We start from the raw sequence: 14,896 nt of genomic DNA on the forward strand, positions 1-14,896 counted from the left end.
TTTAGATGCATGAGAAACACAAATTGCAATTGTGTATTTTCAGAGCTTTCATTTTCTTTTTTCTTTATCTCTAGTCAGCCCCTGGTACCAAGAGAGAACATCACAGCTTGGATGAATGCAATTGGACTAATTATCACAGCCTTACCAGTGAGTCAATATGTTGTATTTTAAAATAAAAAATATCTTCTTCCATGAAAGGTTTATCATCTTCCTAGAATATGTTGTAAAAACTTATAGCTAACATCTGTAGATTCCACAAAGAGCTAGTCAGAAGGCTTTGTGCGTGTTTGAGAAACATCTACTCCTCCAGCATGGAAAATTGACCATTTTTTTGGTTTTTCTGTTAATTTTTGGGGCTAGGATGAAAAGAAGTAAATCACTTCTATTTAAATATATAGCTAAATGCCGTGTGTGTAGTATTGAGAACTGGAGCAATGTAATAAGAAAATCTATAAGGGTTCTGATACCAAGCTATTTTTTTATTAATACCTGCATTTTCACATCCTGTAGTTCTTAAACCATGTAAATGAGATGTGCCTAAGATTGCAAAAGGAAACATGTGCAGTACTATAGTTTGTGTATCCTTAAGAACTTTGTTCTTCTGAATATCATGACTCTTGATACCTGACCAAGACTGCACGATCTTGTGTACCTCTTGCTTATATGTGCCACAACTATCCTTTCCTTGTGACTTCTCTTCTGCAATAAAATGGCTCCTCGTCTTGGAAAGAAACCAACATGGATTTAATCCTTATTTTTTTTTTTTTATTCTTCCTGTTCCCTCTCCTTGCATCTTCATCTATAGTCTTTGCCTTTTGTTATTCCTGTTTTCATATTGTTTTTTTGGTCTGTTTGTGCCTGCACTCAGAAGACTAGAAAATTCTCAGTCCCCTTCCATTAAGGTTTTTTGCCTCTGCTTTACTTCTTTTGGAGACCTTTATAATAGCTGATTAAACAATTAAATTCATTATATGTGTCTTGATTGTGCCACACTCTTGAATGTGCCATACCTGCTAACGCAGATGCTTTCTGTACTGTGCTACTTCAATTTTCATCTTTGTCAGAGGTGGTTATAAACTACCATGTTGTTTATAACATCTATATATATACACATTTTAGAAATGCAATAATAGTAGAAAGAGCTGAGGAAACATTATCTTAGATAGTGTTCTTAGTGTTCTTTTTAGAAGCAATTCTGACTTTTTCGTTTGGGTTGTTTGGTTTTTTGTGGGGGGTTTTTTTGTGCATGTGGGGTTTTTGTTTGTTTGGGGATTTTTTTGATTGTTTTATTTTGTTTTGTGGGTTTTTTCCCCCAGGAGCCATACTGGATTGTTCTCCATGATTGCATTGTGAATGTTATCAACAGTCCCAGCTTGACATCAGAGACAGAGTGGGTTGGTTACCCATTCCAGCTGTTTGACTTCACGGCATGTCACCAGTCTTATTCTGAGATGAGCTGTAGCTACACTTTGGCTTTGGCACATGCTGTCTGGCATCATTCTAGCATTGGACAGCTCTCTCTCATTCCTAAGTAGGTGTAATGGTATTTGATCAATAATTTGTCTTTTGAATTCCATACATATTGTAGATGACAAAGCTCTACCTGAGAGCACTTACACCAGCAGATAAATATGTACAGGAGAGCTCTGAAATTCTCCAGATGGGTCACAAGTTTTTTCCAACTCCCTCTTCCACTGACATAACTCCTGTTGTCTGTGGGCTTCAAGGCTATCATATAAAGTGTGACTGTCTTTAATGAGCCTTTTTTATCCTCATTAGCTTTTATGTTTTTATTATTTGAATTTTTCTTAAAGTAGTAACTGTAGCATATTCTCAAAGCATCAACTGTAACAGTAAATGTTATTCTTAATTCTAGAGCATCCCTGAAATAACTAATGTTTGAAATAACTAATATTTGTGGAGTTACACTGTTTTTTCTAAAATAAAGGCCTAAATCCGTGAGAGAGAATGTGATGTTTTGGCTAGAATTTAGGGCAGGGGAAGGAAGAAAAAAAACCAAAATAAGCAAAAACCGAAGTAGTAAATGTCTTGACATACTGCAGGTTCCTCACAGAATCATTGATACCCATAGTGAAAACAGAGTTCCAGTTGCTCTACGTTTACCACCTTGTTGGTCCTTTTCTGCAACGGTTCCAGCAGGAGAGGACACGATGCATGATAGAGGTAAAGAGTAGCTTGTGGTCTGCTTTATATGGTACATATTATTTTAGCTTTGCAATTATATTACAAAGCAGAATATGGTCAAAATATTTAATCAGTATTTGCAATTAAATTCTCTATGAATTAAACAGTAATTGCAAGAATCTGAATTGCTGAGTTGGTATTCAGCCTACCCAGTTAACTGAAATCTTATTGGATAAAACACCTAGAACTTTTTTTTTAAACAAGGAAAGAAATACAGCCCAAAAAATATCAAGCAATACGTGCTTTCTTTGGCTCTCAAACTGCATGCAAAATATGCATCAGACTTACTGCTTTTTTTCAAAACCCTGTGCATTGGAAGGAAGTATGCAAGAGCTGAATTGTGAGGATAGAGGAATATAAGCTGTTTCTTACACTCATGTCAGTGTGAATAAGGTTAGGGGAGGAGAAAAGAGATAGAGCTGGCCAGTAGGCAGATGACCTGAAAAGTGTCATATTGCAAACACTCTTCTAGAAAGAAAAGCTTAACTTGGGAATCATTTAGTTAAGCATAGTGGGATGACTTAGATCTGCCCATTTGTCCTTGTAAGAAAATGAATTGATAGGAATCGTAGATACCTGAAAAGCAGTACATATTTGTTATACTGTTTAAATGTATTTCTACTCTGAAGCATTTTAAAAATTTTTTTCATTTGGGCTGTTCTTTGTGTCCGTGGAAACAGATTGGAGTGGCCTTTTATGAAATGCTCCTGAATGCAGATCGGTACAGCTCCCACCTGAACTACATGGATCCTATATGTGATTTTTTGTATCATATGAAGTATATGTTTACAGGTGATAGTGTGAAAGACCAAGTAAGTAAACAGTAGACATTGATACATTATTAATCTTTCTTCCCATATAGTAACTTAACCTTTTTATAAATTGTTTTCATAGGTAGCAGTACAACAAATTGCTTAACAGTTGACTAGATCTCTATAAACAAATTAGGAAGTTGGTGCACTTCTACTAACTTAAAAGCTTCAAATGCAGTAGACTAGGTATCTCAGATTCCAAGATTAATTTATGTAGTCCAAAATTTAAAATACAGCCTTAGGGTGCTTTAAATACTATTATTAAAGCAATCGCTAGAAATAAAGCTATTGGATGTTTCATAACATTTCCTCATTTCATTCTATATCTTCTAAGTTTTTACGTAATTTCTGATTAATTAATGTATCTTCACATGTTACAAAAGCAGGACTGCATCCACATCCACATTCAGGGAAAAATCAATTGTGTTACTTGTTTTACAGAGCTTTGGTGTCTAACTGTTACAGCAGGGTGGGGTTTTTTAAGGTTAGTTGTCAGAAGAGGTCCAAAAGTTAGCATGATTAATAAAATATTAATGTGAATAACTCTATTTACTATATATTTTTCCATTTTTTGTTGTGCTGATGTGATGTTTGTGTACAGTAGTGACACATAAAAATACTCCTGTTTTTTACCAAATGCTTTTTTTTTTTTTTATAACAGGTTGAGAAAATAATTTGTAATTTAAGACCAGCTTTGAAACTTCGGTTACGCTTCATAACACACATCAGCAAAATGGAATCAGCTGCTGTTGCACAACCACCTCTCAGTAATGGGTCACCAGCACAACAGCCCAGCCAAGTGCCTGTCAATGTTGCTTTGCCAGTAACCCAGTGAAATGAAGTGTTTGGCTGACCTTGATGTGAAGGCTTCCTTCTGTTACTGACCAAGGTGAAACCTCATCTGATCTGAAATCTTATGTGCTTTATAAAAGGAAAGAGAACCATGTGCAGATTTCTGCTTTGATTTCTTTTGCGTCCATGAAGCTACCTGTCACTGTGCGTGTCAGTCTTCTTAGCTATTTATGCTAGACACTAGATGAGGTCTGTGTTGCCTTTCTCTGAAATCATTGAGTAACAATTCTCTGCAAACAAATACATGGACTTCTGAAGAGTTTACCATATCCTGTTCCCTATCTGAGATTGAGTCATGTGGATTTTTCCTTTTTTCTGCCTGTAATAAGAAAGGACACTCAGTGTGTGTAGCCTGGTAAAAAATGGCCTTTTAAAATTTGAGTTCTGCCTTATTTTCTATTTTTTAGTCTAACAGAAGAATTTAAATTCTTTTTGTCTTTTGGGCAGACAACTTAAGCCCTTATACACAAACACTCCTAGACAGAGATTGCCTCAATTTTATTGAGTTAATTATGACATCTTTACAAAGACTAGGAATGAACCTTTGAAAATATTTGTAAATTTTGTACATATAGATTACATTAAACACACAAGCAATGGATTTGATCTAGTGTCAGTTACTAGACTGTTAGGTTACAGCCCAGAGGCTGTCTCTAATGAATCTATTGGAAGTCTGCATATTCAGTTCCAGCTGCACTGGTTCATATTTGATGTTTCCTATTTGGAGGAGGGTGTAGTTTTTATTAAGTCAATCAGATGAATTTTATTGATCTTACCGTATTTTGGATTTGTATAATACTCTACTGTAAGGTTTATGTGTACTGGGCTCAGCAGGTTTTGATAACAGAATTGAAAGGCTCAATGTTTTGTAAATACTCATCTTTTTGGACAAATTTTTAATTAAAAAAAACCCTTTAAAATTCCATTTTAGTATTTTTAAGTGTATTTATTTTCCATACCTATTACCTTAAAAATAAGTATTGACCATAGCAAATATACTTCCATGTTCCAGGTTCTCTATCAGCTGTACATTAATGACAGTTTTAACCTGTTACAAATAGAGTCCAGATTGGTAAGCTCAGGTCTGATTTATATCTCTCTGGGAAAATTTAAGTTACAAAAAGGAGCTGTTGATTTAATGGGTGGAAGGTTTTTTTTCTGCTGTCATTTGTATTGTAATTGGATCCTAAATTCTGCCAAGTGTATTTGAGTAGCGGAACTGTGAGTGCTCTTTAATGAATTTGTAGTCTGACAGGAAAACACATTTGCCTATGTTTGCTGTATCCTGGCAGCTGGTCACAAGTGGTGTTCCCAGGCTCAGTGCTGAGGCCAGTCCTGCGTAGTATCTTTATCACTAATCTGGACAAGCGGATCGAGGGCACCCTCAGTCAGTTTGCTCACAACACCAAGTTTGGTTGGAGTGTTGATCTTCTAGAGGGCAGGAAGGCTTTGCAGAAGGATCTGGACACACTGGATTGATGGTCTGAAGCCAGTGGTATGAGTTCAATAAAGCCGAGTGTGGGGTCCTGCACTTGGATCACAGCAACCCCATGCAAGTGCTACAGGCTTGGGGAGGAGTGGCTGGAAAGATGCTCTACAGAAAAGGGCCTGGGGGTGCTGGTCAACAGCCAACTGAACATGAGCCATCAGTGTGCCCAGGTGGCTGAGAAGGCCAATGGCATTCTGGCTTGTATCAAAAATGAAGTGGCCAGCAGTACTCGGTAGGATATTAGGATACAAGTGTGCCAGTAGTACTCAGCACTGGTGAGGCTGCACCTTGAATTCTGTGTTCAGTTCTGGGCCCCTCACTACAAGGAAGACATTGACATGCTGGAACGTGTCCAGAGAAGGGCAATGGAGCTGGTGGAGAGTCTGGAGCACAAGTCCTATGAGGAGAGGCTGAGAGAGCTGGAGTTGTTTAATCTGGAGAAAAGGAGGCTCAGGGTAGACCTTACTGCTCTCTATGCCACCTGAAAAGAGGTTGTACCCAGGTGGGGGTCAGTCTCTTCTCCCAAGTAACAAGTGAAAGGACAAGAGGAAATAGCCTCAAGTTGTGCCAGAGGAGGTTTAGATTTGATACTGGGAAAAATTCCTTCACTGAAGGGTTGTTCATGCATTGAAATGCACTGCCTAGGGAAGACGTTGAATCACCTCTAGAAGCGTTCAACAAACATGTGGATGTGGCACTTGGAGATATGGTTTAGTGGTGAACACAGAAGTGCTTGGTCAAAGGTTGGACTCGATGATCTTGAAGGTCTTTTCACCCCTGACTGCTTCTATGATTCTGTGTTTGGTTTTGAACGTCCTATATTCCATTCTGGAGCCAAGTCACTCTAATGCCATTAGACTTGATTTTGATAACAAGATGAACATAGTTGATCTCCAAAAATCCAGTGAACTGTTCTGTACAGGCCTTCCCATAGGCTTTCTGGGCAGACCTGAGATGCAATATTATGGTTGTGGGTCTGCAAATTTCTGTCAACAGTGAGACTTCCTTTCTTCCTAAACAGTTTTTGGAGCACATTAATAGAAAAGCGTGTAGAAACAGTGTGTTTCATGGCTGTTCTGCATGTGTGTTCTAACTGAGCATCTTTCTGAATTGTCTTATTTGATATTGAAATAATTTTGGTGCTTTATGTGGGACCCAGAGTATCCCTTTTAATATTCAAACTAGCACCTGTTTTCAGTCACTGGGATTTCGGACAGTATTGGGGAAGTTGAATAACCATCTTCAGAAACAAATTATGAGAGCTGTTGGAATTCTTTAAAGCTCCCTCATTCCACTTTGTGTCCTTGCCAAATGTACAGTTATGTTAAGAACCTGACTCTGGTGCACCAGTCTGGCACTATGTGGATGGGATTTGCTTCAGGTGAACTGGCACTGGCAAATCATCAAAAAAGCTGTGTTTCATCAATACTGGACTACATTTGAACTTTGACTTATAGCTTAAAGGATGTACATCCCACTAACAGTGCTATGAATCAGGATCCTTGCTTACCTAGTAGGATTAGTGATTTACATGTTTTACGTGTTAAAAAATGCAAAGGGAAGACTGTCTCTTCCTCTGAACATGCATATACTCTTTCTCTGCAAAACTCACCAGGTTTCTGAAGGTGCTCGCTAGTTGGAACAAGGTGTCTCTTTAGCAATAATCTACATTTGCATCTTCAGCAATACTAGTCTAAAAATTAATCCTTAATAATTCTTGCTTTCAGTTAAATGTCTTGCCATTTAAAACCCAGCTAACCAAATTCACTTTCTAAAGTGCTAGCACAGCAAAACAAAATTCCAGTGTAATTTCAGAAGTGTTTGTAATTGATTATGGCTGTCATATGGTTGGTTTTTAAAATTCCATATTGTGTTTGTCAGTCCACTGGAACTCAAAGTAGTTGTGAGTAGTGAGAGGTAACATAAATCTGAGGTTTAGGTTTTGGCTTTTGGTTTTTTGTTCTGTATTCCAAATCATAGGTAGCCAGTATGGAATAGACACAATCATATCAGCGTTCCTTCACCTCATCTGACTCTCATGTAGCATATTGATTAAGTAAGATTTGAACAGTCTTTTCTAATATGACTGACTGAGTCAGTAGATTCCTAAACCTAAAAAAAAACAGATTTAGATTAGGGAAGATTTGAATTATCTTTTTTAGCCACCAGAGGGAGATTTCTTCAAAAAATTTAATCTGATTGCAGTTGATTGTGAGTATAATGCAACATACTGAACACTCAGATCTTCCTTGGAACTACCAACATTTCAGTCCAAGATTTGACGACTTAGAGGCCGTATTACACTGTTATCCTTGATGTTTGAAACATGTTTTGTTTGTCTTCCTCATAAATTTACTGGAGGACTCCACAGAGCTATGGGATTTGCAAAATCTTCCAAACAAATACAAAGATTTTTAGTCTTTTAAAATGTGTCAGATTATTTTTTTTAAAAGCATTGATTAATGCAACAGCTACCAGAGCCAGAGTTGATGACAGATTTTTATACTTGATCACCTAAAAAAAAAAAAAAAGGCAATAGATGATGGCCTTATGATTTTTAGCATTAGACTTTTTAGGACATAAAAGGCTATTTGTGGCTTGGCAGGCTGTACCTGAAATTGTGCAGCCTTTTCTGAAGGTGGACCAAACAATGGATAATATCATTGTAAATGGTTGCTTTGGCTGTTGAATTAACTTCCTTGTGACTCTTCACAAGATGAGTTTACCCCCACCACACTTGTTGTTGTAAGTAATCTTACAACAATGAATGAATAGCTGAATAAAATGTCTACACAGGTTTCAGTAGCAGTACCTTCTGCTACTCTAAAAGGCGGTGAATGTTTTTGGCTTTCCCTGTGCATTTCTTCCTTCAGCAAATACAAGTGCAGTAGGGCATGAACTTCTTTGTCTAGTTTAGGATCCAGAAATCCAACATGGAGAGGTTCCCATCCAGCTCCCCTGTCTCTTCGCTTGCACATCTGCTGTGAGCCATGATCAGAGAGATGCCACTGTGCTTCTGCATCCTTTCTTCTAATCTTTTCTATCAAAAGAAAGATTCTTTTTTCTTTTTTTTTTTTGTGGGGTGTCTTTTTTTCCTTTTTCTTTCTCTTTCCTGTATGACTGTTCTATATACGATTTCGTGAACTGTATTGTTGTCCAGGTCTGGTCCTTCACCTCATTAGTGTTTCACACGGAAACCTTCTATGACTTGATGGTGTGCATCTGATGTCAGATTTAATAGGAGTGAGTTGTTTTAAAGGTAAGTGGGCACCTTCTAATATTTTTCTGCTGAAATGTGAGGGAATCCTCTGTCCTGGTGAGAGGAACACAGTGGGTTTCTGTCAGCCATCAAAGGCAGAGGATTTTTAGTTCTACCACAACCCCAAGCAGGCCCAGGCTGCTTTATAGTTTAACTTTTAATTAAAAAGCTGAAAAGCCCTTGCACCTAATTGCCCCCACATCAGTGCTGCATAAGAAATTCTTAAGGAACCCAGATGCCTTTGAAGCATAAAGCTGAGCTGCATGAGGAAGGAGAGACTGAGGGAGGCCATGCAGGCACAGGAAGAAACCCCAACATGAAATAGTTCCTAGATATATAATTTGCACATTGTGCAGGGCTCTGATCATATTGTTGTTCTAGAAATAAATTGAAAGTTTGATGTTCCAGATTTACGGTGAGGCTCCGTTGATTTTCACTCATGAGAAGAGCTTTGTAGACTAATGTAAAGCTTTGGGCCAGATTTGTTTATTGAAGATTTGGGAGGGTGATATTTGTGTTTGGAAAGTGACAGCAGAAAACACTGGTGCAATAACAAATTACAGTTGGCTGACATTGGGATTCAAGAAAGAAATGTGGAAAAAAACAAACAAATAATTTCTCTGTGGTAAAGCTGCTGCTTTTTATTAGAGGTAGGACCTACCTGGGGACTGAAACACAGCTGTGGGACTGTAGGCCCAGAAATGCAAGGTGATCCTTGTTTGCTGTGGGCTGAGCCAAGTTAAATCAGTTATGCACATCCAGAAGAGCATAGTTGCTCTCAGATTCTTCATCACATGTGTGAACCAAGTTTCATATGCTTCCTATTTTTATGGTCTGCATAAGTGTGGATTTTGGACACATCTCTCTTTAACGCATGTCTCCGTAATGTTGGGGACCTGGGAGGGAATGTTGTTCCATCTGTGATGCTGGAAGGGGATAGGCTAAGGCTTGCACTGCATTCCCTGGAAAATGTGGGGTAAAACAAGCTGCAGATGACGTCAAACTTGGATTAGCTGTTACAGCATTTGTTCTTCCTCTCCAGTACTGGACATAAGGCACAAGGCACATGAATGAGAGTGAATGGGTTGTTTGGTTGGTATTGCATTAAAGAAGCAATTGGGAGCGCAAGCAATGTTGGGGTCCTTCTGGAGCCAGAGGAGAGATGGCTTCAAGCCTCTAGGGTTTGGTTCTTGCTCTGAAGTGGCCTCTGGGAAGGAGCCTGCCACTCCCCATTTACTGCTCCTTGAGTCTTGGAAGATTGGCTGGCCAAGCTGGGTGCAGGATGCTGGGTTGTGTGATTACCATCCACATGGTAACGTGTCCAAGAGATCACTAGGTATTATATCCCATCAGTACATCTCTGCTGAACTCTTTTTATCATGTAGTTTAACATGTACTGATGGGATATAATACCTAGTGATCTCTTGGACATGTTAAATACAACAAGATAAACAAGGAGAGGACATATGAGTGTTGGTAAGTTATGAGACTCACATCATTATAAACAGATGAGTGATGGCTACAAACAGTGAAAAATGAGCAGAGAGAAAGCAGTCTGACAGTCCTCTATAACATTGGCACTGAGATACAAGTCCTGCAGGGGCCTATTCCACGCTAATTTGAAGAATGTATTTGTCATGGCATCAACAGCAGGTATGTTTAAAATTAGTAAAGTTCCACTGAAAGGTGTATAAAATACAGCTGAACATTCATTGTGAAATGACAGCATAGCATTATCTGTATGATTGAAGTTGAAAAATTCAGTGTTGATTCTCACTGCAGCTATAACTGAGGCATGCCCTTATTTAATAAATATGTCAAAGTATAGAGCACAAAACCAGGTCCTGAGTGAACCAGTCCCTTGCACTGAAGAACTTAAGACCTATAAATGAAGGTGTGCAGAAAGAGAAAAATTGTGTAGTTGAGGAAGAAAAAATTGGTTGGGTTTTCTTATTAGCATATCAGTTTTCCTGTGAGTGCTGCAAAAGCAGGATGCATGTGTGATATCTTTGAATGAATTTATGGAGGTGTTTGGCAAATGGAGAAGACCCTTAAGAAGTGAGGATGAGATAAACATGGGAAAGGAAAACTGTTAGTGTTCTCTGAAGGGCTGTGAGGTTGAATTCTCTAAGAAAATCGTCATAGGCTCCTTCCTTTCTTGATGCTGTTTCTAAGGTATAATTTAGCAGAAAGGAGTCCTGGCTGTAGCTAATATTTTCTGTTGCTTTTTGTATTATTAAACCCTTGCTGAACTAGCCTTGAAGGGCCCCTGCAGAAGTAAATCCCCTATTTTTCTGCTGCCTTTCTTTAAAAGGTGATGAAATGGTTAGGAGGAGTGTAGATTGACTCCATGCATGAGAGACAGATTGTCATCTGCCGTCAGCAGACATGTAGCCTCTTAAGCAGCAGCAGTGCTTTGACAATGGATAGAAAGGGGAAAGACAGAATGTATCCTCTCTACCACTGAAGAATTAGCATTATTCTGTGAGTGAAAGCCATGTTAAACTACATGATAAAAAGAGTTCAGCAGCAACATTGTCTTCCACTTCTCCCTTCCTACCTATTCTGTTTGTTTGTGCCTCTAGTGACTTCCCTCCTCCTTAATTGCAGAACTGCCCTGTGAAAATAAAAATGACACTTCCCTTCTGAGAGTGGATCCTGTCTGGGAGCTGTCATGGGAGAGGCTGGGTGAGAACCAGGGCCTGGGGGAATATCAGCATCATGAGCATCTCCTGGCCTCCATGCTGCAGGAGATGCAGCTTGTGGGAAACATGATGCAACCTGTGGTGAACGTGCTTGTGGAGGGCTACCAGCATGAAGTCCTAAGTGTAGAACCGCTATGTTTCAGCTACTTAGTAGCTTTTGGAGTAGATGGGGGATGGGGGAAAGCCCTGTGAGGTTGGAAAGGAAGATGGGGGGTGTGGTGCTGATCTAAGCCACAGCACAGGCTGTTGTTGCCGGTTGAATTGCAAAGGACCAAGCCCACGCTGGTAACAGGTTGCTAGGCCTGCATGCACCCACACTTTGGAAGTGCAGGTCACATATCAGCCACGTCACCTCCTCTTCTTTGATGGCTTTGTGCCTGTTTTCCTTATGAGAGCTCAGCTGGAGAATCAGATTTTTACAGCAAAAATGCCTTTTTCAGAGACATTGAGTGCAAGCACCAGGAACAGCTGAAATCAGAGTCCTTACAGTCTCTTTCCTACCTATGATTTCAGATTAAAACCTGTGATGCCATAGCCCTTCTGAGGACAGGACAGGATGGAGAGGATTTCACCTCTCCTGCTACCTCCTGGCTGATGGACCATTTCCTGCTTGTTCCTCAGAGGGCCCTGGCTCTAGGTGCAGGGAAGAGTGTGCTGAGACCTCACACATTGCAGGTCAAGCTTAATTTCAACAGCTCACAACAGAGGCTTTTCTGAGCCTTCCACCTCTAGAATGGAGTGACTGAGGGAAGCCTGAACAGCACCCAGACCTTGCCTTATGGTCTGGAGTCCCATGGGCCTCAAATTTAAATGGCAAAATCACTGTATGTGCTGTATCTAGTTCAAGAGGTAGCCTCAAATAAGTTTATTTTATTATGTTAAGGTAGTTGTGTGCCAATCTCTACTCTTTGATTGGAGAATTTTAAACTCTCTTTACTCATTAGGACAAATAAAACTCTCACACTACAGATGGGAGAGAACAGCCACCATATTAATTTCATTTTAACGTCCTCTTTTTTCCTCATAAAAAAGGCATCTTCCAATATTTAGATTCAGTTTTACACATTTTAATAGCTGGGTTTGAGCTCTGCAAGGTTTGGGGTTTGGAGAAATAAGCTAAAGAGAGAGGTGAGATTAGACACTGCTGGGGGGCTCAGTCATCCTGAACAGTGGACAAAATTAACTTCTGATTTTCCCCAGTCATCCACCGTGTTAAGTTCAAAACAAAGACAACAAATGTCAATTCTGAAAGAAACATTTATGAAAACTCCTTTTCCTCCCACTAGAAAAAGATGTGGCTAAGACATTTTCCACAAAGCTCTGAGTTTTTGCTCAAAAAGAACGAACAGCCTTGAAGAAAGGTCACAGTCTGTGGCAACTTCATGATTTGCAGCCTCACATGCTCTAAGCAAAAGTGTTTCTAGTTTGGTCTGACAAAAGCTGGAGATGCTGTTTGCCTATCACTTTTGAAAGAGGAGCTCCCATTCCTCTGGCTCATTGCTTCAACTTGGCACTCATTATGACACCTGCAACAGAATTGAAGTTGCTGTAAGGAGGAATTTGTTTTTCTTTCCGTCCACAGGAAAAACAAAAGCACAAATCCATCAGCAGTAGTTACTGCTTTCTTCTCCTTGCAAGTGATATCAAGTATCTTGTCCTTGCAAGTGATATCTTGCAAGTTAGTAGTTGTTTTACTGTTTTCTTAGGCTGTTTTGCAGTCTGTCATATCACTAAAATGCCTCTTCAGTAATTTTTAAGAAATGCACGTCTCCATGACATGCAATTCTGGGCAGCACTCTAGAGTATCTTTGAGGGAAGAAAGCTTTCACAGAATGTGATTCATGTTGCTATTTATAATTTAGGTCAAATCATTTTTTCTCTTTTTCTTTTTTTTTTTTTTTTCCCCAGCAGCTTAATTTTACTGTAGGCTGAGGCATTTGCTTTAATAAGATGGATAACCCTTGACAGATAACAACTCTGTCACCTCTGCACTCTGGGAACTATTTCAAATTCCCTTTGAGATTTCCTTGGGGTTTTTTAAACCTTTTTTTTTTTTTTTTTACTCAGCATTTTCTGAAGGAAAAGGCACACAAAAGCAAGGCCAAAGGATTTTCATGATTCCCTACAGTATTGCTACATTTCAGAGAAAAATTTCTGTGCTCCAGTACTTGTGAGAAGCTCTGCCCCAGGCGTGAGGCTTAACTGGGCAAGCACACCCTGGGAGGGCTCTGCAGAGTGGGGGCACGTGACACATTTTTTATGCCTGCTTTCCTGGGCTCCCCCGCATTCAGCTCTTGCACCCCTGACTTTCTCCTCTCTCATGCAGTGAACAACTGGAGAGACTTCAGACCAGCCCACGAAGTGTGGCCCTGCCATGCATGAGCCACTGCAATGCAGTTTCTTGGTTTTCCGCAGGCTCCATGTTGGCATTATCCCACTTCTTTCACTTTACCATGCTCCCACTCTCACTTCTGTCATCACTGCTTTCCTTTGCAGAACCTCAGTGGCCACCAGCCACAAATTCCACTGGATTCAACCTCTTCCAGCTCTGAACTCCTCACCTCTGTAAGCATGTGAAGCAGCCATGTTGCAAATGGAAGTAACCATTTGTCGAAGGCAGGATTTTTTGTCCTTAAAAGAGAGCAAGAGAAATTATAATAATCCAGACAATAATAAGCACATTAACTATAATTTCTCATTATTATTTTCAGAGGAAGTATAAAAATCCCTTGAGAATTCAGGAAAATGCAATGAACCATATATGCCATGCAACTTCGATAGAAATTATTTATTTAGGGGTTTTTTTCTCTCAATCACTATAACATGTGAGTAGGATTAGGACATTTGCCACCTTGCAAAGGAATGTCACTATTTAATTTTATTTTCCATAGCTTTCTAAGAAATGGGCTATCACAAGAGCTATGGCAATGGTCCAACCTCCCAGACTGCAAAGAGTTTTAGTGAGCATGTTGATCGTGCTCTCGCCATTCTCACACGCAGTTTGGGCCACCTCTTTCTTCTCTTCAGAATGAGTGCTCCTGCCAAAATGAAATTAATAGGGTGCTCTAATTATATTCTCTTTTTCTCTCAGTGTATGAAATTAACACTCAAGAAGATGTTGGCTTGATAACATTTCCAGCCAGTGTGCAAGCAGAACCTGCAGCACTGCAAGCTGTGAAACAGAGTTCTATATACACATCCTGGTCTGGGCCTTATTTACTTTGGAAACTGTATGCAGTGTGTTTAAGCTGTCCTGCACAGGAGGCTTTTCTAGTGTTGTATCTATCCCTTAGGATAGTCTTTGCTCTGGGCACCTTCCCAGTGTTTTGGCTCATGTAAAAAAGTCTTGAAACGGAGAAGGTGCTCAGCGTGTTTCTTCAGATCCTCTGTCAAACTTCAGTGAAGTCCAGGGGAATCTTAATATCACTTCACTGGGATCTGGATCTGGGATTTGGCTGCCTTCTCAGACTGGCACAGACACCCCAGCCACCAGGTTTGCCTGATGGCAAACACAATCGAGTGAGCGCCCAAAGCAGGTTATGTGACACAAATGTTTGATTTAAAGCTTTTCAGA

The 14,896-nt window shown here is 39.6% G+C and overlaps 1 protein-coding gene across 2 annotated transcripts in view; it reads left to right on the forward strand.

Moving 5' to 3' along the window:
- MED23 (mediator complex subunit 23) overlaps positions 1 to 4,794 on the forward strand; it is a 36,165-nt gene extending 31,371 nt beyond the window's left edge. For both annotated transcript variants that reach the window (XM_051792491.1, XM_051792492.1), the window contains 5 exons: positions 75 to 147; positions 1,317 to 1,531; positions 2,064 to 2,184; positions 2,886 to 3,017; positions 3,679 to 4,794. In XM_051792491.1, coding sequence (XP_051648451.1) covers positions 75 to 147; positions 1,317 to 1,531; positions 2,064 to 2,184; positions 2,886 to 3,017; positions 3,679 to 3,852 — 715 coding nt within the window. In that variant the 3' untranslated portion in view covers positions 3,853 to 4,794. The remainder of the gene's footprint in view (positions 1 to 74; positions 148 to 1,316; positions 1,532 to 2,063; positions 2,185 to 2,885; positions 3,018 to 3,678) is intronic.
- The last annotated feature ends 10,102 nt before the right edge of the window (positions 4,795 to 14,896 follow it).

This window comes from Manacus candei, unplaced genomic scaffold (genome assembly GCF_025592945.1).
Source record: "Manacus candei isolate 608988 ecotype Guabito, Panama unplaced genomic scaffold, ASM2559294v1 h1tg000034l, whole genome shotgun sequence".
Classification (NCBI taxonomy): Eukaryota; Metazoa; Chordata; class Aves; order Passeriformes; family Pipridae; genus Manacus; species Manacus candei.